The 27,437-nt window shown below is 33.9% G+C and overlaps 1 protein-coding gene and 1 long non-coding RNA gene across 2 annotated transcripts in view; both read left to right on the top strand.

Annotated features, from left to right (window-relative positions):
* Positions 1–8,419, top strand: part of LOC136030316 (uncharacterized) — a 36,013-nt gene extending 27,594 nt beyond the window's left edge. Inside the window, exon 2 of the long non-coding RNA XR_010618243.1 lies at positions 7,833–8,419. This is a non-coding gene — a long non-coding RNA (uncharacterized LOC136030316). The remainder of the gene's footprint in view (positions 1–7,832) is intronic.
* A 4,497-nt stretch (positions 8,420–12,916) lies between these two features.
* Positions 12,917–27,437, top strand: part of LOC136030312 (solute carrier family 35 member F6-like) — a 55,152-nt gene continuing 40,631 nt past the window's right edge. The window contains exon 1 of the mRNA XM_065709206.1: positions 12,917–13,097. Within this exon, the coding sequence (XP_065565278.1) occupies positions 13,021–13,097 (77 nt within the window). The 5' untranslated portion in view covers positions 12,917–13,020. The remainder of the gene's footprint in view (positions 13,098–27,437) is intronic.

Below are 27,437 nucleotides of genomic sequence, written 5' to 3'. Positions count from 1 at the left end.
CAGACAGCTAGCTGGTAATTTCACTGTTTTTTTGTCGACTAAGTCTCAAAATTTAATCAAAAGTAGTTTGGTAAAAAAAATCAAGTAGCTGGTAAATTTTCAGTGTTTCAGTTCCCGACTGAGCATCAAAAATTTAATAAAATCACATTTGAGTACAATAAACTTTGATAATTTATAAAATCCGAGTGCTCTAGTTTCTGACTGTGTATAAGAAAATATTGAAAGTATTTTTGCGTACAACAAACTGAAGTTCCACACACAGTAGAAATCAAGGGACAAACTTTAACGCAATATGTGCATTCAACACAGTAAAAAGTATTGTATATCATAGAACCCTCTGTTTTTTGGATATTTCATATTGGACTTTTACGCAATAAATATCTTTAAGCTTAACTTGTCTTTATTTTTAGACCGAATACCAAAAGCAATCGCAGTGCTAAATTAAAACTAGGCTATGATAGATGAAAAAAAATTAATAAAGGCATTTTTGACTAAAAAACTCACCTAGGTGGTAAATTCAGAGCGTTTTAGTTGCTTACTAAGTATAAGAAAGTTAGTAAAAGTACTTTCGATCACAAAACAAACTCATGTAGCTGGTAAATTCCAAATGTTGCGGGCTAAGCATCAAAACTTCAATAATTACACTTTTTAGTGCAACTAACTCTGATTGTTGATAAATTCTGAGTGTTTTGGCTGCTGACTATGTATTAAAATTTAATAAAAACATCTTTCGATACAACAAACTGAAGTTCTTCACATAGTTAATACCAAGGTACTTACCTAATCGTGATATGTGCATCTAAAGTGGTAAGAGGTATGGTTTATCATAGGCCCCCCCCGTCTTATAGATGTGAAATAGTGAAATTTAATCAATAAACATCTACAAAAATATACTGTTATTATTTTTAGACCTGATACCAGAAGCAATCGCACTGCGAGGCTCAAACTTGGCTATAATGTCTAAAATATTTATCTACCGCGATTGTATCATGATTTCACCAATTCTTATGAGTCTAATACAAAAAATTAGAACGTGGGGAAATTAGAACAGATAAGGTGAATCTGGAACATACGAGGAGAAAAGTATTGAACGGAAATAATTCAGTTAGAATGGAGAGAAACTCAGTTTTAGATTGGTCAAGTGAGAAATTACCGGGAGGAAGGGTGCAATTACCAAACCGTGAAAGCTGAAAATCACAAAGATAGTTTTGGATAAACAGGTACACTATAAAAAAAGCATCACGAAGAGCAAAATGAAAGATCAAGGAAAGCACCGCTCCCTACTGGAATTCCTCACATTCCTTGAGAAATGACAGAGAATATTCATATAAAAGAAATATGGCATGCAAGAATCCATGATCGTTCTGGAAAAACTCCCATTGATCAATTTATGCAACTGCTCGTTACTAATGGCACTAGTAATAAATAAGTAAATAAATGAAAAAGAATTGTTACTAATGGTCAGAGAGGTATATACCTCTCTTTTTTTACTATAAAATACTTTTATTCAGTTTCTTGTGAAAAATACTGTTCATACATTTCTGACAATCAAAAAAGTATGTTTTATTTTTTTTTTACTCCTTAATACAACTCTAATGAAAAATCTAAAAACTAAATTAATAGGGTAGAAAATATTTATTGCAAATATAAAAGCAAAACATTATTATAAGTGCTATCAGTAACCATATTTGGCATAAATTAATATATGGGAGTTCTTCCAGAATGATGACGAAATCTAGTACATCATATTTCTTTTATACGATCCTTTTCTGTCATATCTCAAGGAATGTGAAGAACTATGTAATGTAAGAATGTGAATATGTAATGTGTAATGTGTAATGTGTAATATGTAATGTGTAATGTGTAATGTGTAATATGTAATGTGTAATTTGTAATATGTAATGTGTAAGAATGTGAAGAACACTAGACTCATAACGATTGGTGAAATCATGAGACCAGCCTTCACAGATAATACAATCGCAGTAAAAAATATTTCTAATTCAATAAGTTAGTTTGAACCACGCAGTACGATTGCTTCTGGTATCAAATCTAAAAATAATGACTGAGTAAGCTTAAAGATTTTTATTACTTAAAGTTCAATATTATATATCGGTAAGACGAAAAGGGGGTCCTAAGATACACCATACTTTTTACTGCGTTGGAGGTACTTCTCACGATCAGGTATGCCCCTTAGTATCTACTCTGCGTAGAGCTTTAGTTTTTTTACTCAAAAGAGCTTTTATTAAGTTTTTAATACATAATCATTAACTAAAACTCTTGGAGTTTATTATCTATCGGATTTTCTTATACTTAAAAGTGCTTTTATTAAAATTTTGCTGTTTAATCAGCAATTAAATCGCTTAGACTCTCCCAACTACCTTAGCTTGTTGTGATTTTTTTTTGTACTTAAATATGATTTTACTTGATTGTATTTGATTTTTGTTTTGTACTTTCATTTTTGGTACTTGAATTTACCAACTACATGAGTTTGTTGTTATCAAAAGTACTTTTATAAAATTTCTGATGCTTAGTTGGCAACTAAAAAAACTCTGAATGTTGAAAATGGCTTAATTAAATTTTATTTTCACTTATCTTAGCTTATTATCTTAGCTATATTATATTATCTATTTTAGAGATTTTAATTAGCTATTATATTATCTTAGCTATCTTAGCTTGAAGATCTTTATTGCTTAAAAGTTCGCCATTGCACATCCATAAGACTGAGAGTTCCATGATCTTCATAGATAAAAAATACCAACCGGATTTTCTTTTCTTATCAGTATATACAATACCATTTGAAAACATGAATGAAAAAGTCGAAATTTCACAAAGAAAAAAAAATGCAAAGAAATATTTTTATCGAAATAATGGCATGCACAATGTTTTCAAAAAATTGAATGTTTTGAGTCCATTCCAAAAATATGATTCATCATGTTTTATATTGACATAGTACTTATTACATTTAGGGGTCATATACGACCCCTAGTTTCATCATATTTTTATATATATCTTATTACATTTAGGGGTCATATACGACATTTAACATGGTTTCACTTACAAGCTCATTACACTTTTCATCACTAATTTTATTCTGTTCAACGATGGTACCTAATTGAAAACTATCAATGATATTATTAATTTCCATCAATGTTTTGCTTTTCATTGTATTGTCTTTAATTTCCTTGGTGGTATTAGTGATATCCTTCCTCTTATTCACAATGGTATTCATTATCTCGCTAGTTTATTCATCTCTTTCGAGGGTCAGTCGATTTCCCCTTGGCATTTCTACTGTAACAGCGGATACGCTTGGCTTCATTTCACTGCCACTAGCACCTTCAAATTCCAATAGAGTAGAACCACTCACATGTTTCTATGAACTGAAAATCTTAATTCATAATATTATATTCTGAACTCTATTATGCGTACATGTAATGCCATTATTGACATGAAAAAAATTTAAAAGATTTCACAGTTCAAAAAATGTCACCACAAACATTCTTTTACGAATAGAAAAATCACTAATGACCTATTTATATCATCTTTGTTTTGTATTTTTAAATTATGACAAGTGATTCTTTTTGTTATAAGTATATTTAATTTGATTTTAAGATATGGAAAAATATTAAAAAAACAAGTTTTAAATAATTACGCATCCCCGTCCTTCCCTCTCTCCGAGGGGTAGGCAGCCCTGTCATGTTAATTACGATACTGTGTTTATCTATTTTTCGTTCACAGTCAGAAAAAATATTTTATGGGGAGATGAACGAACCCCTTGCATATTCTACTAATACTCATGTTAAAACATGGATTCAAAAATTATTCATGGACTGAATTCAAAAATTTAAGAATAACTATTGGAAGGGGTGTTATTTAAAATTAATGATTGTATATGATGTACAAACAGATAAAATTGGGTAAATAATCTTCTTTTTAGATTTGATATTGCTCTTTACTATCCCTTGAAAGTCCAGGTTCAAAATGTTCCACGGATTGGATTCTATAATTCGAGAATGGCTAGTAGAGATAGGTGTTTCCTTTTAAATTAAAAAGGATATACACACACTTTGGTAACTAAAGGGGATTGTAGAGGTCATTTGATAAACCAAAACTGTATGAGAAAAGTCACCGTTCACTAAGCACACAATACAACCAGCATACAATACAAGTTTGTATATAGATTACAAACCTCTTGTTTGTTACTGTCCTTGTCAAAATTCCTTTTTGACATCTTGCCTGATCAAACTCAGTTTACCAAGTGTTGATAACTAGGTTCAATCCCCATTCTTTTATACTGAATATTTTTTCATTCAAATGTATCCACCACAGGAGGCATTACAGAAGATACCGAATACATTACACTTGTATCCACAGACCCATTTCACCGAGAAATAACTGCTGGCAAGCGTTTCTTAGAAACATTCTTATTACAAGAAGCTGAGATACTGCTATGTGGAGCGATAGAATGGCGGTAATACATAGTGCTCAAAGTGCAAAAGAGACCCCGGGGGTACAAGACGTATATATTCGTTGATACCTTGGGGGTAGTTGGCGGTAATATTCGTTGACACCATACTACGAATAGTCATTTTGTCAATAATTGATCAAAGGTCAAATAACTATGCCTCCAGGGTTATAACACTTCCCTCCGAGCCTCCAGAGCAATTTATATAATTTATGCATATTGCCCATTGTTAACATATGGATTCTTATTAGAAAAGCGGCATGTTTGATACTAGATCTCCAAAAAGGCTTAGAGTGTTAAGATAAAATTTTAAGGAAATGTTGAGAGGGATACCAAACACAATCAAAGCACATTAAGTGCTTGCTGGTTGTGAAAATGGAATATCAGCAGTATCTAAGGAATGACTGAGAGTATTAAGTTAACAATTTCAAGGGACGTGATTCGTAAACATAATTCGCAAACATTAGTCGTGCATAACTCCCTTGTTAAGACATCACAATACAGCTTCTGACAAATTATGGCAAAATTATTATTAGCCTTATCCTCGAGCACAATTAAAAATTCGTTCTGTAGATTAGCCATTGCTTGTTTTATCCTAGTATTATAAAATAATGATTTAGGGTTACTATTTTTTAAGTTAGCATATATTTTATTTCGTATTCTACTAATAATTAAATTCTTCCAACTTTGAAAACTCTCTTTTTTTTATTCTCTTTCTTACACCACTTATCAATAAATAAATCAAAATCATCTTCTAAGCTATCAAGAATACTCGATGGTTTCAAATGATGAGAAAGACGGAAATTAGCCCCTTTATCCGTTATAATTTGAAGATCATCCTATTTTATTATTGACAAGTCCTTTGTTATAACATGTTGGTAAGTAGGATTTACGAATGGACCTAGTTGCTTACAATTACAAACAGGTTTCGAATTTATATCACTGTCTAATCTTTTAAATATCAAATTATAATAAAAAATCATTTGCCCAATAGTTATTGAAAATTTATAAGTTAAAACTGGACTATCATTATAATTCAAATCAAACAGTTCGTGGTAACGAACTGTAGTAAGGAGCGACCCGGCTCAATAGTAACCAAAACTCTAAAAAATGGAATTTTGATACCAATAGGTACATCAAAAGAATCGCATTTTAATGCTGGTTTTAAATATATACGTTTAGTCTTACCCATCAAAAGTTACGAGTCTGAGAAAATTTGCGTTATTTTAGAAAATAGGGGGAAACAACCCCTAAAAGTCATGGAATCTTAACGTAAATTACTTAAAGTAATGGATTAACACCATCAGATTCAGCGTATCAGAGAACCCTACTGTAGAAGTTTCGAGCTCCTATCTACAAAAATGTGGAATTTTGCATTTTTTGCCACAAGGCAGATCACGGATGCGTGTTTTTTTTTTCCAGGGGTGATTGTATCGACCCAGTTGTCCTAGAGTGTTGCAAGAGGGCTCATTCTAACAGAAATGAAAAGTTCTAGTGCCCTTTTTAAGTGAACAAAAAAATTGGAGGGCACCTAGGCCCCCTCCCACGCTATTTGTTTTCCCAAAGTCAACGGATCAAAATTCTGAGATAGCCATTTTATTCAGTGTAGTCGAAAAACCTTATAACTATGTCTTTGGGGACGAATTACTCCCCCACAGTCCCCGTGGGAGGGGCAACAAGTTACAAACTTTGACCTGTGCTTACATATAATAATGGTTATTGGGAAGTATACAGGCGTTTTCAGGAGGATTTTTTTGGTTGGGGGGAGGGGTTGAGAAGAGAGGGATATGCTGGGGGAACTTTCCATCGAGAATTTGTCATGGGTGAAGAAAATTTCCATGAAGGGAGAGCAGGATTTACTAGCATCATTTAAAAAAAAGCAATTAAAAAATAAATGTGAAAAAGCTTTTTCAGCTGGAAGTAAGGAACAGCAATAAAACTTAAAACAAATAGAAATTATTACCCATATGAGGGGCTCACCTCCTTCTAATACCTCGCTCTTTACGCTAAAGTATTTTTAGTAATTTCAACTATTTATTCTACGGCTTTTGTGATTCAGGGGTCATTCTTAATGAATTGGGATAAAATTTAAGCTTTAGTGTAAAGAGCGAGGTACTGACGATGGGGCGAATCCCCTCATATATATAATAAAAGCATGAGAATACAAAAGTTCTTTACGTAAGCTAATTTATAAGTTACGTAAATCTTTTACCAATAAAAATATTCGTAAAAAATTAAAAGTTCTAGTTGCTTTTTTAATTAACCAAAAAATCGGAGGGCAACTAGGCTTCGTCCCCCGCTCTTTTTTTCTCAAAATCATTCGATCAAAATTACGAGAAAGCTATTTAGCAAAAAAAAAATATGCAAATTTCGTTTTGATTATTCCTCTGCGGAGAGCCAAAATCAAAACATGCATTGATTCAAAAACGTTCAGAAATTAAATAAAAAAAACAAGTTTTTTTAACTGGAAGTAAGGAGCGACATTAAAACTTAAAACGCACAGAAATTACTTCGTATATGAAAGAGGCTGCTACCTCATCAACGCCCCGCTCTTTACGCTAAATTTTTTTACTGTTTTAAAAAGAAGAATTGAGAGAAAGAGTCAAACTTTAGCATAAAGAACGGGGCGTTGATGAGGTAGCAGCCTCTTTCATATACGAAGTAATTTCTGTGCGTTTTAAGTTTTAATGTCGCTCCTTACTTCCAGTTAAAAAAACTTTTTTTTTTTATTTAATTACTAGGAAGAGCCTGTGTCACATCCCGCTGGTTTAAAATTTCTGGTAAATTAATATCTTCAATCTGCTTACAAGTAAAATTGGTAGGTAAATATAATCTGTTGTCCTTATTACCAATCTTATCAGACTTATCTTTTTTGAAATTCGGTCCGAGGCTTCCATGCTCTATTGGACTTAAGCAAAGATTGTTCTGTATCTCGTCATCTGGCATTATAAGAAGAGCCTATTGCATCTTAATTTTAATTTAAAGAGGTTTACGGCCATTAATTAGTTACGCATGTAGAGGGCTTAAGTGCATTTTGATACATTGTGGCTTGCTGTTTTTCTCACTTATATTTCACAGATCCCACTAACACTCCACAAGATTTTGGCTCCATACTTTATTTTTCAGTGAGAGTAAGGGCTGAGTAACAATTACATTCTCCAATAAATTTTCTATGGGAAAAAGAAAAGCTAATTAATGGAAGATCTTGCTTTTCCTAGCTTTTATAATGTATTCAGTGAATTATAACTCGCATTCTGGCAGAAACTGTCGAAAAACACTTATCCTATTTATGCTCCATACTTCAATTAATGAAAAATGTAAATCTAAAATGTCATATATTACATCTAATTTTTCTATTTCCTTTACCTAGGTAGAATGAAGTCAATTTCAGTGTGCCTTCTGCTGGTCATAATTTCTCTACAAAATTCCACATGTTTACCCACTAATGTGTTACCATATATAAAAGATATTTTTGAAGATGACGATATACCAGATATGACACTGCCTGCAACAAGAGAAAGAAGAAGAAACAGTAATTACAATACTTATGGTTCCAACTCCTATGTGATGCGTCCCTATTCAAACCCTCCTCCCTATTCAAATCTCCGACCTTACTCAGATCCCCCAAGGAAATATGAGTACTCAGACAACTCCTATAAGAAAAAAGAGGATTCGTATAAGAAAAAGGGCGAATCATCTGCGCTGTTAATGGCGTTAGCCATGGCATCTGGTAATAAAGGACCTAAGATAGATTTATGTACTTATGTAAATGGTGTATTAATCTGCCCAAATGATAATAAGCAGCAAATCATGAATACACTGCTGCTTGCGTCACTGATATAAGAAAATAATTCGAAAGATTTAGCCATCTTGATGTAATTGTAGTTATCATGTATTTTTATAGAATTGTGTGGAAATTAAAAAAAGAAAAAATAAAATAAAAAAATAAAGACTCAACTTGGCGGTTTGGTACTAGGATCATGATTATATTTTGGAGAAGTGAAGTCATTAGGACCAGCCTTCTTTAATTAACTAAGGAGCCTGTGTTCTTTGTATTAATTGTTTTTCAGATATGACAGACTAAACCAGGGTAAAGCTATTTTCATCTATTTGGTTTGTTTTTAAATTCTATTTATATTATACACAGGAACTATATTTCCTTTGTTTTCCTGAAACAGTCTCCTACTATTCAGATTTTGCCCTTTTTTATGAAACTCTCACAATGCTAGTGGAAAAAAGAAGCTGCATATCTACATTATCCATTTTTTAGACTTACGTATAGAGTTTTTAGCAAAGAAATAAGCACTTGCAAAGCATTTTCCAAAATTGTTTGTGGTAACAAACTGTTGGCAGACGAACTTTATGCAGAAACTATATTTTTTTTTTCGGACGAGAAGGATCATGGATGTGTGTTTATTAGTGTGTTTCTTTGTTTTTTCCCCTACGGTGAATGCATTTAACCAGTGGCCCTACAAAAATGGAAGAAGACTCACTCGAATGGAAATTCAATGTTTACTGACCCTTTTAAGCAAAAAAATTATATGCCTTAAAAAAGGAAAATTTTCTGCCATTTCGCTGCAAAAAAAATATTTCTCCCCAAGGAAACTGCCATCAATTAAAATGTAAATATTGCCAGTTGATTTAAAATTGCAAAGACTTAGAAGCTGTAACACATTAAAAACAAATTTAAGCTATAGTAAATGGAGTTGGCTATTCGAAGCTAATTCAGGAATGTTAGCTGTTATTTTTGCTAGTCTAAATGATTTTGGCTAGTCTAGCGTTCCCTAAGAAAACAAACTTATGGGAATTTAAAACAAATACTTTGATAATCCTTGAAAATGGTGTCGGATTGGATTAATGACAGTACTTTTTGAATCACAATAGCCAAATAACGTATGCAAGATCATTAAAGTATCCATTTCAAGTAGCAAAGAAAATCTCTTTTCGCATTAGAAACAGTACTATGTTTCTTTTTCTTTTTTAGCTTGAAAGCTTAACTGCATTCTGATTATCTCCCAGAAAAATCTTTTTGAGTGATGAGTCTAAAAGAAATATTATACAGGGCTTGTTTTATAATAATATTCAATTAGATTGTTCTTGGTTGAATATTCTAATGCACGAAAGGTCTCCTACTCTACATGTTCTATTATCTCTGTGGAAAGTCCTATCTAAATGTTTTGTTATGATAAACAATGAATGTGGGTTTATGATATATAGAAATATACAAACACATACCCACACACATAGCTGCACAATTGGAATTACTGTAATATGAAATAGGATATATTTCATGTTAATGTTCCATTAGGCTGTCCTAAGTAAAAAAAATTTCTACGTAAAATAATTTACGAAAGATCAACTCTACATGTTCTGTCACGTCTGTGGAAAATCGCTTCTGTATATTTTGTTTGATTGTCCTTTCTTCAATAGTTATATAAGACGATTTTCTTAGCAATGATTAGTATAAATACCTTAAAGACCATATTGAAAAATCTTAAGATCCAGTCAAAAATATTAAATAATTGGACCTAGAAAACTGTAACAAGCCTATAAGTTTTCTGACAAGCGTTGGTGTTTAGCTACAGTTACCTGTACTGTTTATTAAAAAGAAATTTGATGTCCAATACCGAAACATAAAGAAAAAAAAGATGCACTTCTGTGATATACGGTTTTGGACAGATTGCTGGTATAACTTTCCAAAAACGTTAGAGGCAAAAACTCTTTCAGCTCTTTTGACTTGAACAATGTACTCACTAATTTATTTTTGATGCTAGGAGGTGTTTTTGGCTCCACAAGGATTCTCTGAAATTTTTTCTTTATGGCCTCTTTATATCCAAGTGTGTGATTTTCTTTAATTTCCTGCTTGATTATTACGTTTCTTTGATTTTATTAGCTAATAATTCTCTTTTCGTCGTCCTGCCAAAAACTGATAGCTAGGAATTAGACGGCAGAAAAAGGGCCTTCAATTTTGGAACTTCTAACATACTTGTCAGAAGAACCCAAAGAAAAAAGCAAAAGAAATGCTTATAGCCAGTGTTTCCACTTCTACCGATTTATCGGTAGATCTATCGATTTTCGGACCTTTCTACCGAATAAATTTCAAGCCTACCGAAATACCGATTTTCTACCGACTTTTGGCGATTTTTTGCCAATTTTTTTTCTTTTTAATTGAACATAATAGGTGTGACTGCGAACAGTGTCATTTAGCGAAATCTCGGAGCCATTTACAGCCATTTCAGTCATGGTGCAAAACGAGTGAATTCATTGAACGCTTTTCAGGACTTCTTAGAAATTGACAATCACAAGATATTGTCCCCTGGACAAACTAGATGGTTATCTGTACATAGCTGCGTCAAAAGGATTCTTGAGCAATGGGATGCTCTGACCTTATATTTTACTGAGGCTGTGTTTGATGATCCTACCCAAGGAAACGATTTAGCACTTGGTGGAATGAAAAACTCCTTTATGAGAATAATAATGATGTTCATGGACTATATTTTGGGCATGTTGGCTGAATTCAATGCTCTTTTCCAATCACAGTCTCCCCCTTTTCCATATATTTAAATTAGAAACAAAAAGACTTGTTGCAACTCTCTCCAAGAACTTTCTTGAGGTAGGATATGTAAATGCTTTGAAAAATCCACTTGATGTAAATGATGACATTTATTATGTAGCTATCCAAAAAATTATCTTGGACTGAATGCCAAGATCGCTATTTCAGAGGTTGTAGACTGCGACCCTAAGGTGGACCATAATAAAGAGTTGAAGCTATACCTCACAGCAAAAGAATTTTACAAGGAAGAAGTTGCACAGATCAAAACCAGGTTCGTATTTGATAATGATTTGTATGAGATGTCCTGTCTTGTAGAGCCTTCATATGCTCCTAAGCTCAATCTTTCTAGTCTTGCACCAATTCCAGTTAAGCATTTCCCTCCTACATGTCCTAGAGCTGCCATTGACTCGTAATGGCGTGAACAAAGCTCTGTTGATGTTCCGAAGGATCTGTATCAGTCACCAGTATAATATTGGAGATTCGTTTTGTCCATTGTTACCCCAAGTGGTCAACCAAGGCTTGTAAATCTAAGGCATGTTATTTACTGTTTCTTTTCACTGCCTTTCTCGAATGTTGTTGCAGAACGTCTTTTCAGCACTTTAAAAGAGGTGAAGACTGATAAACAAAATAAATTGTCGACACTGACCTTGTCTGCCATCTTGCGTACTAAATGCAGGACGAAGAGGATGAATAAGCATTCTTCGTCGCTGATATTTGATCATGAACTAGAGAAACGGCTAAAGGAAGTACAAGCATCTGCGACCGTTGAAGATTGTATATGAGTGATCAAAGATAGTCTATAATAGTAAAAGTTTCTGTTTTGTGTTGCATTAGATATTTGAAACATCCACTGTTCCAAAGTGTGCTTTATTGATTTATTATGATGAAAAGTACCTAATTAAGTAGATTAGAATTCAATCAACCTATGTATTGATACGATCCAGGGCTAAGGCTTCAGAATGTTAGTGATGTATGTCTACGGTGGAAGAGCAAGTTTCTGTTTTGAGTTGCATTAGATATTTGAAACTGCCGCTGTTCCTGAATTGTTGTTTGAAGACCAAAGTGTGCTTTATTGATTTATTATGATGAAAAGTACTTAATTAAGTAGATTAGAATTCAATCAACGTATTCTACCGATACGATTCTAGGCTTGATTCCGTCGTTTGCAGTTACGTATCAGTTGCTTTAATCATTTGAATACAATATCTCATTTGTTGTTTGAATTCCAGTTTTAAGTGCTTTACTATGATGAACAGTACCTGATTAAGTAGAATAGGATTCCATTAACAATAACTAAGGATATTGAAAGTGCATTTTTTATGCCCCGTTCTCATGCGTGTGTAGCTAAGCATCTGTGCTTACAAGCCTGCCAGGCAATATATTCGTGTCTAAACATATCTTGTTCCGACGTAGGCATAAACACCAAATGCCAATTTAAGTAATACATGAAAATCGTTCTTGCCTTATGTGAGAATTTGGATTCACAGGCGCTGCAGATTTGCAGCAACTACTGCAAATGCCGCGTTTGCAACATTTTAGAATCGCCGCTAGCTCAAGAGTATACCATATTAGTATACTAGAGATTTACAAGAACCACTCCAAACTCTGCATTTGCAACGATTGCAACATTTTGTAACCGTCGTTATTGCAACGAGATCAAACAACGCTGTATTACTCTTTTGCAGTTTTAAAGAAAAAATTGCTTTAAATCGTAGTATAATTAATCGTAAGTCGATAGACCGTTGTAGAGTGATCTAATTCTGAATTGATCCGGGACTTCAGCAGAAAATTGAGCATTTTTACGAACTTAACATGCACTTAGAGGGTTTGGACATGTCTAGAAATTCCCTACCGATTTTTCTACCAATAGTGTGGCGCCATCTACCGATTTTCTACCGAATTTTAGGTAGATATACCGATTTTCGAAGCATGCGAAGTGGAAACATTGGCTATAGCCGAGTCCATAAATAAAAAAAAGTATTCTCGTAAGGAGAACACTATAAAAATGAGTTGGACTGCAAGACAAATAAGTGTAGCTATTCTGATGGTCATCACTGGATCCATAAATACTATTTCCACAAAGTATGTAGATCTATGCTATAGCCTATCTATCTGCTAGGTTTTTTGGTAAAATTCTAGTTTAATGACTTTTTGCTATCTTGGAGAGGGGTAAGGTTAGGAAAAATGAAACTTTTAGGGATGGGTCTACAGGCTAAAGTATGTCCCAGGAAGGTATTTAGAAGTACCTACCTCTACTCCCTCTCCCTCTAGAGGGTTCAGACCTTTGATGACCTTTAAAAATATGTGTGTTATAAAGGTGAAATCTTGCAAAATATATCTTTTACTTGAATGAAGTACAACAAAATTGTTTTCAGCTTCTCAACTTTGCTCAATCCCAATTTATAAGGTTTTAAATATGCAAATACATTTCCTACATTTTGAAGAAAAAACATTGATATGGCTCAGAATTCTACTCAAATAACAAGAATTACATTTTCAGAACTAAAGTCAGAGAAAAAGCAACTGGTAACTAAAAATTAAGGTAAAATGTTGTTTTGTCAAAATTTCAATTGGTGAAATTTGACTTATACCTGTCATGTAGGTGAATTTCAGGACCCTTTAGAGGGAAAAGGAGTGGAGGTGGGTACTTTAAAACAGCTCCCCGGGATATACTTTAGTGTATAGACCCATTCTCAAAAGTTTCATTTTCCTAACCTAACCCCTTTCCAAGATAGCAAGAAGTCATTAAACTTGAATTTTACTAGTTTTTCTTATGTAGGCTAGTTAACAACACAAGTTAGCTAGGATGAGAGTGCATGCATCTATTGATGCTTCTTTCTTGTGCTGTTTCATAATTTAACAACTACATCTAGGGGAAATTACATTTTTGAGCCCTTAATGATGCCCCAAAATGTAAAACAGTCAGTAATTGCCAATATTGAAAAAATAGGTTGAAAAATACAGGTGAGATAAAATGCTTGTCTATTTATAGCTGATTCAGGAGTGGTAATTATTATGTTCCTTAGCCTTTTCAGTTCAGTTCACTTGGGTTTAATAAAAAAAAAAACAGAAATATATATACCACTCATAACTTGGTAAAATTATAGCAGTTCATATAGGCCTAACTGACTTGCCAATAAAGTGAACATATCATTTGATGCTTTTTTATGCTCTCTGCAAATATAATAATTGCTTCTACCTTAAATTCAAATTTAAGCACTTTTTAACCTAAACAAACCTTATTATAAATAATTTTAGCACTGAGCTCTAGCTCCAAAAATTGTAGGGAGGTATATGGACTAACACCAAGTCTTTTCACCTCTTTGACTTCTTCTTCAGAAAAACTAGCCACTGGAAGCACTACTCATCTCCATTCAGCAAACAATGAATACATGTAATTATGTACAATAATACACAGTTATTGATTGTGGGAAGTGCAAGTACCTGAGCTACCTATCCCCAGCAGTTTAAGGCCACCAGGCTGGCCAATACTAATATGGGTCTTCCTACTCATTCCTGATCTCTTCTGCACAATCAAAAACTATAGATAAATCACATCCTTTTAAAATTGACTTCTTAAAGCTTTAATCATTACTAAACAATATTTCTCTTCTTTAAGATATCAATTGATGCCTTAATTATCTTACAATCAATATCCCAGGACAGGTTAGAATCCATGATAGCTGTATAAGTATTTGGAATCTTAGCCAAGGAGCAAAAACGTTTTAGAGCAATAGTCTCCTCACTCTGAGCCTGACAATCAAATAATAAATGCTGGATAGTTTCATCTGCTGAAAAGCAGACTTTGCATACAAGGGAATGATGTAGCTTCCAATTAAATAACAAGCTATTTAGAAGTAGGGCACCTGATTTCAGCTGGTAATTTAGCACTGTATTTAATCTCGTATGAAATGGAGATAAAATTAATTTACTGTGATTAACATTGGATCTTTGCCTGATAATATATTGTGAATTGAGGCCAGAAAAAGGACTAGGAATCAACATGGAAGCCTTTGCTGCTAGAGAATCAGCCATGTCATTATATTTGATTGCCTTTATGTCTTGGGACATGTTGAAAATAAACCTCATTTCCTTTGATCTTAAGATTAAGAAGTTGTCTTCTAATATGCTCTTTCACTTAGGGACACCAACCCCAACAGTATTTTTAACTTTGACAGAGGAGTATGCTTATGCGCACCCAAAGCTATTTTAATAGCATAATTTTATAAAGATTCAAGGATTTTGAGTGAGGATAGAGGAGAAGCTGAAAAATTTTAATCCCATATTCTATATTTGAACAAATATATAATTTGTAAAAATTCAAAATAATTTTTGGGTGACATCCCCACTTACTTCCAGCAAATCTCTCTAGAATACAAAGTCTGAATAATCAGAGATTTCGAAGAATTAATATGTTCATGCCACTGCATTATAGAATCCATATATAAACCAAGTAACTTCACTGAATTGCAATATGGGATCTCCCTTGAGAAAATTGTTGGTGGATTAGGAGGATTGGTAGTACCATTAGTAAATATAATGGCTTTAGTTTTACTGATTGAGATTGGGAAGCCAAATGCTAAAGAGAATCTCTGGACTAATCTTCTATCCTGTTGAATAAGACTTTGAAGAAGGCCAATATCCCTTCCCAACTTCCAAATAATCAAATTATCTGCATAAATGGCAAATGATGCATAAGATACTTGAAATTCAGAAATATACAAGTTGAATTCAAGATCTGTACCTATTAACCTTAGGGACATTAGTGGCAGATAAATTGACCCACTTTCGGTACCAGCTGCTTTTAATAATTATTTCACTAATATTCCAAATGCTAACTCCTGTTCCTTCTCACAGTCAGTACACCCTAGCAAGAATCCCAGATCCATGTTTTTCTCTCCAACTGATTGCAAAGAGGTGCTTCAAGTTATTGAATCTCTCTCTAATAGTAGCACACCTGACTTCTTTGGCATAAGTAATAAGCTTCTTAGGACTGTATCTTCCTATATTTGTGAACCCATTGTGCACAGCAAACCTGTCTATGACCAATGGAGTCTTCCCAGAAATATTTAAATCAGCAATTGTTGTCCCAATTCATAAAAAAGGCAATCCGTCTGAGATAAGCAATTATCATCCAATCTCACTTCTCCCTGTTATATCTAAAGTGCCCAAGACAATTATATTCCAACGTCTTTCTCCCTTTGTATTTGGGAATCATTCATCAGATTCGTTGATTTCTCCTCATCAATATGGCTTCTGTGCCAAATTTTCAACTGCTCATGCACTAATAGATGCCACACAGTTTATACGTTCCCAACTTGACCTTACAAATACTGTATTGGGCTTATTTCTGGATTTATCAAAGGCCTTTGACATGGTTGATCACAGTGTTTTATTAAGTAAACTCAATAACCTAGGGATTCGCGGAGTTCCTTTCTCATGGTTTGGCTCTTATCTCTCTGGTAGAGTACAGAGTGTGAGTCTGGGCAGGGTGACTTCACATTCCCTACCTGTCCAGAGGGGCGTCCCACAGGGCTCTGTTCTTGGTCCAATACTTTTTCTCCTGCATATTAATGATTTGGTTATGGACCTGGGTCCATCAGTGTACCCAGTACTTTTTGCTGACAATAGCAACTTTTTCATCACCAGTCCTAATTTACCATCTGTCATCACCTCTACTCAAACCCTTCTGAATAGAGTACAGGAGTGGTGTCTTGTTAACTGCATGACCATTAACAGCAGGAAAAGTCAGGTGGTATTATTTTGACCCCCTTACAAAAAAAATGAAGGCCAGCCAGCACTTGGCCTAAAATATTCTACCAATCTCCTCCCGCAGGTCAAAGTTGCCAAGTTTCTTGGTGTCATTTGCAACACATGTGTCCTATATCAGAGCCATAATCTTGCGACAGGTAAGTATGATTAATTGTGTGAATTATTTTCTTCCTCCCAATATCCTTGTCACCCTTTATTATTCTTTTATTTACCCATATATCTCATACTACAGATCTGTATGAAGCAATACTTATCCTTCAGTTACCAATAAATTAAAATCTGCTCAAAACCATGAAGTCAAAGTAGTTTTTTGGTTGCCACGACTATATCCCACCAAGGACTTGTACTCCAATTTTGGTATTATCCCTTTTGAACAAATCCTCAAAAAATTAAATCTATCCCTTGCATACTCTGCTTACAATAAAAATCTTCCTCCCCACTTATTATCCTATTTTAATAGTAATAATTCTGAATCTCTATCTCTAGTTCCACCCAGCAATCCCCAATATATAAATCTATACTTCAATGGAATTTAATACCCTCCAGTGTCAAGCTATCCACAAGTTTTTGGATGCTATATAACAATGTACTAAAATCTTGATATTATATTTCTCTAAATGTTTATTCAATTTGCTTTAATTACCCATGTTTTCTCTTTTCTTTTTTTTTCTCTTCTTTATTTCCTATTTTTTGTTGTTGTTTTGGTCCTTAACAAGTTCGCTTCTAGGATCTTTATTATTATTGTTGTTATGTGTTGTTTTTTTTAATAATAAATTGAATTGAATAGAAGAGGGATCAATATTGCACCTTGAGGAAGATCTCTTGTAATGGAACATAAATCAAATCTAGACTGATTTACTTGAACATAAAAACATCTATCAGTTAGAAAGGACTTCATAAAACTTATAAAAGAATAAGGAAAGTCAAGATTAATTAAGAGTTCCAATAATTTATTGTGAACTATATTTCCATAGGCATCTGACCAGTCAAACAGAACAGCCATTGTGACATGTTTTATTTTAAGAGAGTTACAAACATCAATTTCTAGCTAGGCAATGTTGTCTAAAGAGCTATTTCCCTTTCTGAAACCTGTTTGTTCACTAGGAAAAAGATTGTTGACTTCAGCAAACCACTCAATTCTTGATAAGACAAGCCTTTCCAGAACTTTACTAAAGGCAGGTAATACCAATATAGGATGGTAAGACTTGAGATCACTAGATGAGTAAGAAGGTTTTAAAGCTGGAAATACATGAGCAATCTTCCAAGCATGTGGGAACTTTTGGCTTGACCAAATAAGATTATAAAGACTTAAGAGGGCTGTATGAACCACCTTTGGGGACTCAAGAATTCACTTCATATAAATACCATCATGACCTGGGGAAGACTTGGTATTAAGAGAATTAAGTGCTACACATAATTCATCTTGGGAAAAAGGTTTCAACAGAGTGCCTTTATATGAACAGGTAAGAGGAAGATTGCAAAAAGGAGGTTGGGTGGAATGAAAATTTGAGGAATCATTTTCAAAGATATTAGTAAACAAATCTGCTTTCATATTATCTGAGACAATTGAATAACCATCCTGAATGATATCATATCTACAGTCATCAACAGGCTGCTTTCCACTATTTTAGTTGGCTAATGAAATTGTGAACCTTTGAAATTTGCGGCTCTTAAACTTATACTTGAGCTGAAATTCAGCCATGTACCCTGTTTAGCTCTTCTACAAAATAGTTTCACCTTAGAACATGAAAGCTTATAAGAGATTGCTGTTGACTGAGATGGATGCTTTTGAAATATTTTACCAGAACCTCTTTTTGTGAGAACTGCAACCCTACACTCATCATTCCAACAGTTCTTGGGTCTTTTAGAGCCATTCTAAAAATGCAACCTAGTCATTGGAATTGCCAATTTAGCTGACTGCAGCAGGATTGATTTCAAACTAGACTCAATGGAATTAATATCTGAATTGGAAGAAATAAAGGTAAAGTCTACTTCCTTTAATATCTCACGAAAAAGGGACCAATTGCCTTTGGAGTTATTAAATGTAGGGATGTAGGATTTGGGAGAATAATATAAATCTTGAAATGATGTAAGAATTGCAGAATGATCAGATTGTAGTGACAACACCTTTACCATCTGAACTAGATCATAATACAAAGAAGGACCTAGAAGCAAATCTATAGTTGAGAATGAATTAGAAGAAATATTATACCTGGTCTGAAAATTAAATACAGTGAAAATCAAGGTGTCTGGAAAATTAGACAAAATGTACTCTATTCCTCTTCCTGCTTTGTTGCTACCAGCTGATTGTTCCCAGAGAGGACTATGGGCATACCACCAAAAATAAAGGTATTATTACCAGATAATTCTGCTTCTAAGATACTTTGGATATCCTTGCTCCCACATGGATTATACAATGATTTTATGACAAGATGGTTACCATTGGCTAAGGTATTATTATACCTACAACATCTATTTCATTCCTGTAGATAGTTAAGGGTTGAGGGGAATGTTAGATTGTATCATGAACAAAGATTGCAGAACCCTCTCCCTTTCTATTAGTTGATCTATCTTTCCTGTAACACTTGTACCCAGGCATTTTGATTTTCTTGAACTGATGAAGATTAGTCTCTTGTAGACAAATAATCCCAATTCTATTACCATTTGCACATTGGATAAGATCAGCAAGTTTATTTGAATTTCAAGAGATGCAATTCCATTGTAGGATCTGCAGCTTAGCTAACATAGGAAAAGTTGAATAGGTGATATGCATGATACTTTGAGAGAATGGATGATATTTCTGTTCCTATTTTATTGAAAATAGAATTGGAAAAGTAGTGTTCTGCAATTTCTTTTATTGTACTAGTTTTTTTATCTTTGGCCAAGTTTGATTGGAATATTAGGTCCACTGATGCAACATATTTAATTAAATTTGCAATATGAGGTCAAACCCTATCTTGCATAGTGTTGGCTTGAGTATAAATATTAGGAAAAGCTGCCACTCTTTCAGACCAAGATTTAGGATTAGTTCTAGGATTGTTGAGGGATGGACTAGCTTCATCCACATTGGGATGCTCCTTGGCCAACAGAGGGTAAGATGTCTCAATAGAATGTATGAGTGCCTGACTTTGGTTGTTTTTGGGGACCTGTAGCCAGGGCTTTGGGGAAGGACTAAATTCACTTCCTTAGACTCATTAGCTCTTGACCTGATGGTAGTTTGGAGAGCTTGGCCAGCTCCATTGCAGCTATAGGGAAAGGGAGATTTTCTTGAAGAACAATCCTTTAAACTTTAGCTCATTGAACATATTTAGGACATGAATTGTGATCTGTTGATTGATGACTACCATCACAATTTGAACATTTAGGAACTTCAGTACATCTACTTTCTGTAGACAAGGCGTGATTACCTAGGCAATTAGGACATCCTGGTTCAGAGGAAGAACAGTACTTAAATGAGTGACAAAGCTTAAAACATTTTGAGCTTTGGAGAGGCTTTTCTTGTTATATTTTATGAGCTTTTAGCCAACCAAAAAGGAAAACGGAGTCAAATTGGGAAGTAAATGGTAAGATAAAGAGGACACTCTTACTGCTTCTTGTTCCCTTAGAATCTGGCTTGCCCATATGATGAACTTCAAGAACCTCCAGCATTTCGCCCTTGTTGTTCATAAGACCATCTTTCAAGTCATCAGTTGACAGTTCCAATGGTATGTTGTACAACACTATTTTCTTTGAATTATTCAGAGGTGGTTTCCACCATTCAGGCATAACAGAGGTATTGCCAATTTTCTATAGGCTAAGGGCTTTGCAGGCTTCATTTCTGTCTAGAAACATAACTGTTAGTGAACCATCTCTGTTTACATTCACAGTGAAGCTGCATCTAAAAGATTTGAAAAGATTCATTCTAATGTTGGCAATATTTTTGATAGAAATAGATTGATCTTTTACTGTTGGAGTAAAAAGGGTAATGGATTTGTCCTTTGTCTGCATAGCTGGGACTGAGTTTGAGATTCCAATTATTTCAGGAGGACTCATAGAAGGCTTTTTTCATTTCTGTTTTCTGCTCACTGTCTGAAAATCATCATTTGGCTGGTTATCAGTTTTGGAGATCGGGGACTCAGAGACAGTAATCATGGTATTATTCAGGGTATCATCATTGGATATTAGAGATGCAACAATAGGAATATCCGCTTCTGATAACCAATTAGATGATTGGCCCCCTTCCCTGAGGGGGCCAGAAGAACTAGGAAACATTGAGTTCAGGAGAGGAAAATTCCAGAAACTTTTACCACGCAATAAACTTATAGGAAAAAGCAAAAGAATACTTCTCAAACAAAAATAATAGTAAGAGCTTTAGTTCCTTTCACTCAGAAAATAAATGAAATCATTAATATAAATTTTCATCAATTACTGAGAAAACTGAGAAAATGTAGCATTATTTTTTCAAAATGATGGAAAAGATGGCGCTGAGAAAATGTAGTATTATTTTGTGGAAAAAGAGCAATAAGTCATACTTTAATTAAAATTTGTAAGCTCAAAAAGTGCTTAAATTTGAATTTGTGGTAGAAGCAATTATTATATTTGCAAAGAACATAAAAAAGCATCAAGGTTTGCTTTATTGGTAAGTCATTTATATAAACTGTCATAATTTTTTGAAAATTTGTCATTTTTAAGAGCTCAAAAAGTGCTTAAATCTCAATTTAAGGTAGAAGCAATTATTATATTCATAAAGAACATAAAAAAGGCATCAAGTGGTATATTCACTTAATAGGAAAGCCAGTTATGTGGCTTACCAATAAAGTGAACATATCACTTGATGCCTTTTTTTATACTCTTGATGAATATAATAATCGCTTCTCCTTGAAGTCAAATTTAAGCACTTTTTAACCTAAACTAACCTCATTATAAATAATTTTTACCCTGAGAAAATGTAGCATTATTTTTTCAAACATGATCAAAAAGATGGTGCTGAGAAAACTTAGTATTATTTTGTGGAAAACGAGTGATAAGTCATGCTTTGATTAAAATTTGCTATTTTTAAGAGCTCAAAAAGTGCTTAAATTTGAGTTTGTGGTAGAAGCAATTATTATATTTGTAAAGAACACAAAAAATGGCATCAATTGGTATGTTCACTTTATTGGTAAGTTAGTTATTTGAATTGTCATAATTTTTTGAAAATTTGTCATTTTTAAGAGCTCAAAAAGTGCTTAAATCTCAATTTCAGGTAGAAGCAATTATTATATTCATAAAGAGCATAAAAAAGGGATCGACTAGTATATTCACTTAACAGGAAAGCCAGTTATATGAACGGCTATAATTTTACCCCAATGTAAGTTTTAACTTGCATAGGTCTAGTCTCTCATCTCTATGTAAAAATGAATGCTGAGTCCTGTATCACCTCAAAACTTATTATCCACTATGGCTCTCCCTCCACTCCTCAATACAACCATGGCTCCTACCTTCAATCATCCTTACAAATCCCTACCATTTTATCCTGGAGCAAACGACTCCAATCTCTACTTAAGAAAATTACTCAGTAATGACTAAATTCTTTTAACTAGCCTATTCCAATTCTTTATTCAATTTAATCTATTTCAAAACAAGATATTTTTGTTCTCTTTTTGAAAGAAACAAGGAAGTTCCTACCTCTCAGTTCAAGCGGAAGGGTATTGTAAGCCTTAGCACAGATTTTGTCAAACAGTTCGTGGTAACGAATTGTAGTAAGGAGCGACCCGGCTCAATAGTAACCAAAACTCTAAAAAATTGAATTTTGATATCAATAGCTACATCAAAAGAATCGCATTTTAATGCTGATTTTAAATATATAAATTTCATCAAGTTTAGTCTTACCCGTCAAAAGTTACGAGCCTGAGAAAATTTGCCTTATTTAGGAAAATAGGGGGAAACAGTCGTAGGATCTTAACGAAAATCACACCATCAGATTCAGCGTATCAGAGAACCCTACTGTAGAAGTTTCAAGCTCCTATCTACAAAAATGTGGAATTTTGTATTTTTTGCCAGAAGACAAATCATGGGTGCGTGTTTATTTGTTTGTTTGTTTTTTTTTTCTTTTCCCCAGGGGTCATCGTATCGACCAAGTGGTCCTAGAATGTCGCAAGAGGGCTCATTCTAACGAAAATGAAAAGTTCCAGTGCCCTTTTTAAGTGACCAAAAAAATTGGAGGGCATCTAGGCCCCCTCCCACGCTCATTTTTTTTCCAAAAGTCAACGGATCAGAATTTTGAGATAGCCATTTTGTTCAGAATAGTCGAAAACCATAATAACTATTTCTTTGGGGGTGACCTACTCCCCCACAATCCCTGGGGGAGGGGCTGCAAGTTACAAACTTTGACCAGTGTTTACATATAGTAATGGTTATTGGGAAGTGTACAGACGTTTTCAGGGGGATTTTATTTTGTTTGGGGGTGGGGCTGAGGAGAGGGGGCTATGCTGGAGGATCTTTCCTTCGAGGAATCTGTCATGGGGGAAGAAAAATTCAATGACAAGGGCGCAGGATTCTCTAGCATTACTATAAGAAAACAATGAAAAATAAACATGAAAACTTTTTTCAAATAAAAGGAAGAAGTAGCATTGAAACTTAAAACGAACAGAGATTATTACGCATATGAGGGGTTCTAAAATACTTTAGCATAAAGAGCGAGGTATTTAGGAGGAGATAAATACCTTGCTCTTTATGCTAAAGTATTTTTAGTAATTTCAACTGTTTATTCAACAGCCTTTCTGATTCAGGGGTCATTCTTAAAGAATTGGGACAAAACTTACGATTTTGTGTAAAGAGCGAGGTATTAACGAGGGTACAAACCCCCTCGTATACATAATAAAAATATAAGGTTATGAAAGTTTGTTACGTAAGTTAATTCTTAAGTTACGTATATTTTTTACTAATAAAAACGTTCGTTAAAAATTAAAAGTCGTAGTTGCCTTTTTAAGTAACCGAAAAATTGGAGGGCAACTAGGCCTCCTTCTCCACCCCTTATTTCTCAAAATCGTCTGATCAAAACTAAGAGAAAGCCATTTAGCCAAAAAAGAATTAATATACAAATTTCATTTTAATAATTTATGTGCGGAGAGCCAAAACCAAACATGCATTAATTCAAAAACGTTCAGAAATTAAATACAAAAAAAACAAATTTTTTTAGCTGAAAGTAAGGAGCGACATTAAAACTTAAAACGAACAGAAATTACTCCGTTTATGAAATGGGTTGTCCCCTCCGCAGTCCCTCGCTCTTTACGCTAAAGTTTGACTCTTTGCCACAATTCTACTTTTTAAAACAATTAAAAGCTTTAGCGTAAAGAGCGAGGGATTGCGGAGGGGACAACTCATTTCATATACGGAGTAATTTCTGTTCGTTTTAAGTTTTAATGTCGTTCCTTACTTTCAGCTAAAAAAATTAGTTTTTTTTATTTAATCATACAAAAAATCCAACCTCACTGTTAGCATGTGTCAAATATGAATCTATGCAGATAGTCTTGTAATTGGAAGATGCTGTTCAGCTACTAAATTGAATAGATTCCTAAAAGGCAGTGAAAGCAAGCCAGAGAAGAATCTGAAAGCAAAAACCAAGCAGGAAAGCTCAAACAGAAATTTCAGCAAGAGATAATCTTCTGTGTGTTTGATGATCCTCAAGGCATTTTGTGGATAGATTGCCATACCATTGCACAATACTGTAAATGGGGTTTGATGAGTGCATTGTAGTGAAGGGCAATAGTTTTATTTGGGAATGTGTGCTTCAGTTTCTTCATGATACCCAGATTCCTTGAAAGCTTTAGTTCTACAGCATAGATGCAGGGAACAAAAGAAAGGTTTTCATTCACTATTACTCCTAAATATTTTGCACATCTTTTTGCTGGTCATTGAACCTTTCCACAAGACATCACATTTACTGTTATTTCCGGGTGAAGGGTTCCTACCCTAGAAAATCATAGGATGCAAGATTTTCTAACAGTAATGACAAGTTTGTTGGCATCTATCCACAGGTAGGTCTCTTCTAGGATGTTTTCTAGCTTTTCCTCGAGTGAAGTCATGTTGAGTCTACAGCAGGTCATTGTAGAGTTGTCAGCAAATACTATAAGTTCATTTTGCTTGTTTGTAATGTCCTTAGATGTTTGATCAAAGCATACATTACATCATTTTTGAACAAAATGTTTCAAGTTAAGGACACAAGTTATGTCATTTACATGAACTAAAAACAAAAGAGGACCAAGGGTTGATCCTTGAGGCACACCAAGTGTCACAGTAGTGTCATTCCTGGGGTTGCCAAATGTAGATGCATCTATTTTGAAGGTAAGATTCAAACAATTGCAGGGTATCCTTTTTGCTCCAATATGTTCCAGCTTTCCCACAAAGATTTTATGATCTATACTGTCAAATGCTTTCTTGATGTCAATATAGCAGCTGGCAGAAGACCTGAGTCAAGTGCCCTGATGATGAATAAGCTTAGGGATGCAAAGCATCTTCTGTTGAATCACCAGGTCTGAAGCCAAACTGACAACTATTTTAAAATCATTTTTTTCTAGAAACAAAGTAGTCTTTGTATTATAGTATAATTATAGTATTGTATTATAGTATTATATATAAATTTAATATAATAGTAATAGTAATATGTAATAGAATGTAAATTGTTTTTACATAATAATAGTAAAATGTTATTTTGAAAAAAAAATGTAGAAATATTTAAAAAAGAGTCGAATTCCTTTAAAAATTTGCTTTCAGACTAACATCTTACTTTTAATGCTAACGAAAATAGTAATTACAAGCCCTGAATCAGCTACAAATGACAGTTTTTTCTCACTGGCCAGTTTTTTCTGGAAACATAGCTTTAAACTTTTGGCTTCTATGTGAAATACAAAACCTTGTGGATTGTGTTTGTTTGTTTTACTATTTGTGCTTATCTCTGAAGAATAGTTGGTTCATGTTGTCACATAAAGGGTTTCTTGCTATTTTAGAAAGCAGTTGAGCTAGGTGGAAAAAACTTTCACAAATGAATATAGGGCCAAAAATGGGTAAATTTTTCCTCTTTCATATATTTTTTTATCTTGGTTCTATTACATCATTGGATGCCTGGATTGACCATGAAGTTGCTGCACACACAGCCAAGGTCTCTGGCATCTTCAGTAGACTGAGCCATGTTTTGAAGAAGCCAATGATCAAACAAGGCACCAAAATGAAGATCCTTGGAGGGTCAGTTTGCTTGACCCTGCTATACAGTGCTGAAACTTGGCCTATAGCTGCAGCTGTCCAGTGCTGTCTCAATACTCTTCAATCTAAGTGGCTTTGCAAAATCAAGGGAATTCAATGGACAGACTGTCTACAAAGTATGACTTCCCAGTCACCTTTGTAGCACTGGGTTGTAGAGCAGATGCTTTGTTAGTTTAGAAATCTTTGCAATTGCCTGTTGACACTCTGGCTCGGATTCTTTACAACTTTGAACCAACCAGTAGTGGCTGGAAGCATCCAAGAGTAAGACCCAAGTTCCAGTGGAGAGATAGTCTTGGGATTTTCCTTGACCAAGCTGGAAATTTGCTGTCTGATGCAAAGGCCCTTGCTGCAGACCACCCCATGTGAAGAAGGCTGACAACACTCAATGCCATCCTGGCATGGGGATTAAGTTAAGTAAGTTAATATAATTTAGATAGGATGAAAGTGAATGCATCACTTGATGTATTTTAATGTTCTTTCCAAATATAAGAATTATTTTCAGGGAAAATTCCATTTTGAGTTCTTATTGGGGCTCTAAAATGCAACTTGTTACCTTTTCCATAATTATTAGACTATGAAGGTAAGTTAAAAAATTGGTTACAACTTACAATTCAATTATTTAATCCATTACTTCAAAGTAATATATTCCAAAGGTATTAATTCATTCCAAATGTGAATATAATCCAATAAGCATTTGAATTTTCAAAAGCTATTCTAAAATCCCAAATGTCTTCCAGACATCTGTATTAAAGAACATGTTTCTACACAATACATTTAAACATATCCATAGCAAGCTCTAATATAGCCATAGCAAGCAGAAAAATGACGTTCCATTTACAAAGATGATGGAAAAGAAGCTAAATTACACAACAGACTAAAAAAATTAAATACCTATTCTATAATTCTGAAATACTTTAAAAATTCCTAAAATACTTACTCATAGGCTATTTTTCCCAAAAGCACATTGTTTTACTCCTCCCCCCTCAATGTGCAAATATTATATATTTCTCATGTATTTTTTCCATTTCTTGATTTTGTCAACATTGCTTGTTTGCCATTAAATCTTTTCGAACAAAAAAGAGTAACATAATCTCACCATCTTACCTACCTGCAGTTGATAGCAGTGACCACATCTGTATCTTAACTGAAATACAAGTCAACCTTAAAGTAAACAGTAAGGTCAATAAGACATTTATAAATTATCAACTGATCTGCTAAGACCTTGTAAAGGTCAATTGGGAATTGTTTACCAATGCTGAAGATATTGAAACAATCTGGAGTAATTTTAAAACCACCCCAATTGATGCAGAAAAGAGGTACACGCAAGAATATTGGTCAGTTACCACTAAAACCCTCTTCTACTTATTGCTTAATGAAATAAAAGTATCGAAAAGAAAAAAGAAAGCATGGAAAAAGTATGCTAAATGGAAGCAT

This window comes from Artemia franciscana, chromosome 8, assembly GCF_032884065.1.
Source record: "Artemia franciscana chromosome 8, ASM3288406v1, whole genome shotgun sequence".
In the NCBI taxonomy this organism is placed as follows: Eukaryota; Metazoa; Arthropoda; class Branchiopoda; order Anostraca; family Artemiidae; genus Artemia; species Artemia franciscana.
Note: the sequence above shows the minus strand (reverse complement) of the source record. Positions and strands in the feature narration are given on the sequence as shown.